Source organism: Cavia porcellus, unplaced genomic scaffold (assembly GCF_034190915.1).
Source record: "Cavia porcellus strain 051 isolate PalLab524CR breed Dunkin Hartley unplaced genomic scaffold, mCavPor4.1 scaffold_32, whole genome shotgun sequence".
NCBI classification, from domain to species: domain Eukaryota; kingdom Metazoa; phylum Chordata; class Mammalia; order Rodentia; family Caviidae; genus Cavia; species Cavia porcellus.
This window is the reverse complement of record NW_026947515.1, coordinates 46,163,151-46,166,440: the sequence shown is the minus strand read 5'-3', so window position 1 is coordinate 46,166,440 and position 3,290 is coordinate 46,163,151. Positions and strand designations below refer to the sequence as shown.

Below are 3,290 nucleotides of genomic sequence, written 5' to 3'. Positions count from 1 at the left end.
CTGTCAAAAAAAATCACATATCAGATTGATAACCATATTACTAAGTTTTTATTGGAGATTTGAACAAAAATTTTTGCAGTCTCGCTGTTTGAATCCCCACTTCATATGCTTCACTTTTGTATTTCATTATTTCTCTGAGCAGCATATGTAATCATTGTCTTTAGATTTCTGTTTATTTTCACTTTGAAAGTGGTATCATTTCTACTTACTTTGTTTTTTTTTTACACTTTCCTTACATTAAATAAAAAAATAAGAAACATTCACAGTGAAACGTATCTCAGTTTAATGACTGTATTAATGTCAAGTTTTGTTTTTAATGCCTGCTAAGAAATTCTGACCATGAAATAACAGAATGGCCTTGTAAGACATGTTGAAAACAACCATTCCCAAAAGAATGCTACACATTTGGAAATCTTAAAATTTGATACCTTTTGAAATGCAGAATCCTTATCTTGACTTTGGGCATGGGTACATATGTGTATCACATACAGATCATTCTGATATGTTTGCCCATCACAATCTCCCTTCTGTCCTTAACCTGTAGTTCCCTTTTCCATATGGTCAGTCTTACTTTTCTCTATTAACTCTTTCATTTCATTCCACAATTTATATTTTGGTTTCTCATCTAAAAAAACCCAGTGAACTTTTAGATTTTATAGCTGAGCTATTTCACCAAATTGTTGGGACAAAAAACCACCTATTTCTTATGGCAAATGACATTATATTATTTATTTTTTGTCATTATATAACACATTCTTTTCTTTTCCATGGTGGGAATGAACAACAGCTTTTAGCATAAAATCTATAGCTTTTTAAATCTGTTTTAAGACATTTTCGCTGATCATTAAGCTGTGAAGTTTGAACTTGAATTTGCCATTCTGCAAAATCTGATTTCTTGTGTGCTGGATTTATAGGTATGCACAATCACAGAGAGTCTATTAATATTTTCCTTCTCCACAAATCCAGTGATAGATAGCTAAGCTTCTTAAAGGCCTGATCTATTATAACTTGATCTGCTTTGTATATGAGCAAGCATGTATCAGTATTTTAAGTGCATTTTGAATTTTTAAAATATATCTAGAACAAGTATGAGGGGATCAATTTCTAGAGACAACTGCACACTGATATTCAGAATGAGTGCACTTAACATTCTAGCAGCCTTCTAAGAATTTTAGTCAGAATGGCTGATTCTTCAGAGCATGGCTTGGAAACACAAGAACTCCATTTTATTTCAAATTCTATTGCAATCTTAGCAATTTTTAGATGATGAATGTGTTGTATTCACATGTATATATGAGTAGAAAAACTGAAGAGAGAATGTCATAACTCAAAGTGTATGCCTTTCATACACATCTATATGCAATATCATACATTTTCTTGATTTAATCCACTCATTATACATACCCTAGCTTATACGTCTTCAGAGAATATTACTGACAATAAATTGAATGGTGCCTCATTTCTTTGGCGGCATTTTTCTGCTGACTCACTAATTACTCAGGAACATTCCTTCTTCTTATGAGTGCAAATTACCTTAAGTATCTCCAGTAAATTTTGCATTCTTTTTCAACTTCCTGGATATCCCCAAGTCCTCCTGAATTGTAGATATAGAAATACCAGTGCTCATTAGAATAATACATACAAATTAATAGATTTTGTTTAGAGTTATGATATAATGTGTCCAGGTCTGAGCTATTTTTAAAAATATTTTCACATTGTTTTTAATGAAACAGCACTGATGCGTGACATACAACATTCTGACAGCATGAGTGACAAAAGTATTTTGTCCTTACCTATTGCAATCATGTTCCTAAAGATTTCGCCCATCACATCTCTGTAGAGGTTCTTTTGGGATGGACTCAGCAAAGTCCACTCCTCATTGCTGAAGTTCACGACCACATCCTCAAAGGTCACCACCTCCTAAAGGATCGATCATACATATATTTCTCACACGAAGGTTGAGACACCAGGTTTGGGATATCTTAAATTCTCTCCTACAAATCTGAATCAAAAGCAAAGTGTGGTGATATATATCTATAATTCCAGCACTCAAAATGCTGAGGCAGGATGGTTATAGTGAGTTCAGGGCAATTCTAACCTCCATATGGTGTTCAAATCCAGCTGATATACATATAGAAAGCTTGTCTCAATAAAACAAAACTAAACTAAACAAATACAACCAAACAAAACAGCTGAATGAAGATTGATTTCTTCAAATTTAAATCATGTCTTGGTCATTAATTTTGTGTATATACACATTTTTGAAGACAGCAAATTTGATGATAGATTGCAACTCACTGCTAATGTAAGAGTGAAATAGGAGCACTGATTCTTGTGCTGAGTCACTGCAATAGTCCCTGTGTTCTGTCTCTAATGCAGAGCTCACAGTGAAAAGCCTGTAGGACCAGCATCCACAAAGCACAGAGGCAGATAAATATCCCATCAATCAACTGTGAAGCCAAGCAAGCACCACTTCTCCCTGGTAAGCAATGGCGGTCTGGCAGAATGTGGCCCTTCCAGGGGGAGAAACAGCAGCAGCTCCTGAGACCCACACCATGTGGGATCTTAGGATGCTGTGAAACCAAACAACTGGCCTGTCTCCCTACTAAGCAATAGTGAACCTACAGATGCACGGCCTAGAATCAAACATCCCACTTCCCTACCCCTCTTCTCCTGTCACCCCCCTCCCCCGCCCGTTAGCAAATGGGAAACAGAAATCTGAGAGTCTCCTGGGAAGCAGACCATAACAAATAATGGGGATTTCCTTCTACTATCTCTTTGAAGGCTAATATTTTTGTTACTGTTTTGCTCTATTCTGAGTAATAGTATTACTCTATTCAATATTTTTTGATAAGTACTATAATGTTCTGTATTTCATCTCATTTTGATATATGTGTTTGAAAGAACAACTATTAGGGCTGGGGATTTAGCTCTGCGGCATAACCATCTGCCTCACAAGCACAGTCATAGATTCGATCCTCGGTACCGATAAAAAGGAAAAAAAAAAAACAAAAGAAAGAACAACTATTATAAAGATAATAAAATATACTGTGATACCTATTATTGTTATCGCAGTAACCAGTTGTGAAGTTGTGTACCATTTTCACTATATGATCTTAGTTGGCCTCATTCTGCCTTGTTCTGTTGTATTTTACCACTTTCAAAATTTAAAAAAAGAAAAAAAATCTCATCAATCACTGTGATAGGCTGCAGATAATGTCTCTTCTAATCTCATTTAGGCCAGTGAGTACTTTGTTCTTAATATACTTCACCAGCATTTTGAAACATGA

At 35.1% G+C, this 3,290-nt stretch overlaps 1 protein-coding gene across 2 annotated transcripts in view; it reads right to left on the bottom strand.

Annotated features, from left to right (window-relative positions):
- LOC134474280 (zinc finger protein 709-like) overlaps positions 1 to 3,290 on the bottom strand; it is a 60,866-nt gene that overhangs the window by 35,949 nt on the left and 21,627 nt on the right. For both annotated transcript variants that reach the window (XM_063241678.1, XM_063241679.1), the window contains exons 2-3: positions 1,794 to 1,920; positions 1,534 to 1,594 (exon numbers count right to left, since the gene is read on the bottom strand). In XM_063241678.1, coding sequence (XP_063097748.1) covers positions 1,534 to 1,594; positions 1,794 to 1,920 — 188 coding nt within the window. The remainder of the gene's footprint in view (positions 1 to 1,533; positions 1,595 to 1,793; positions 1,921 to 3,290) is intronic.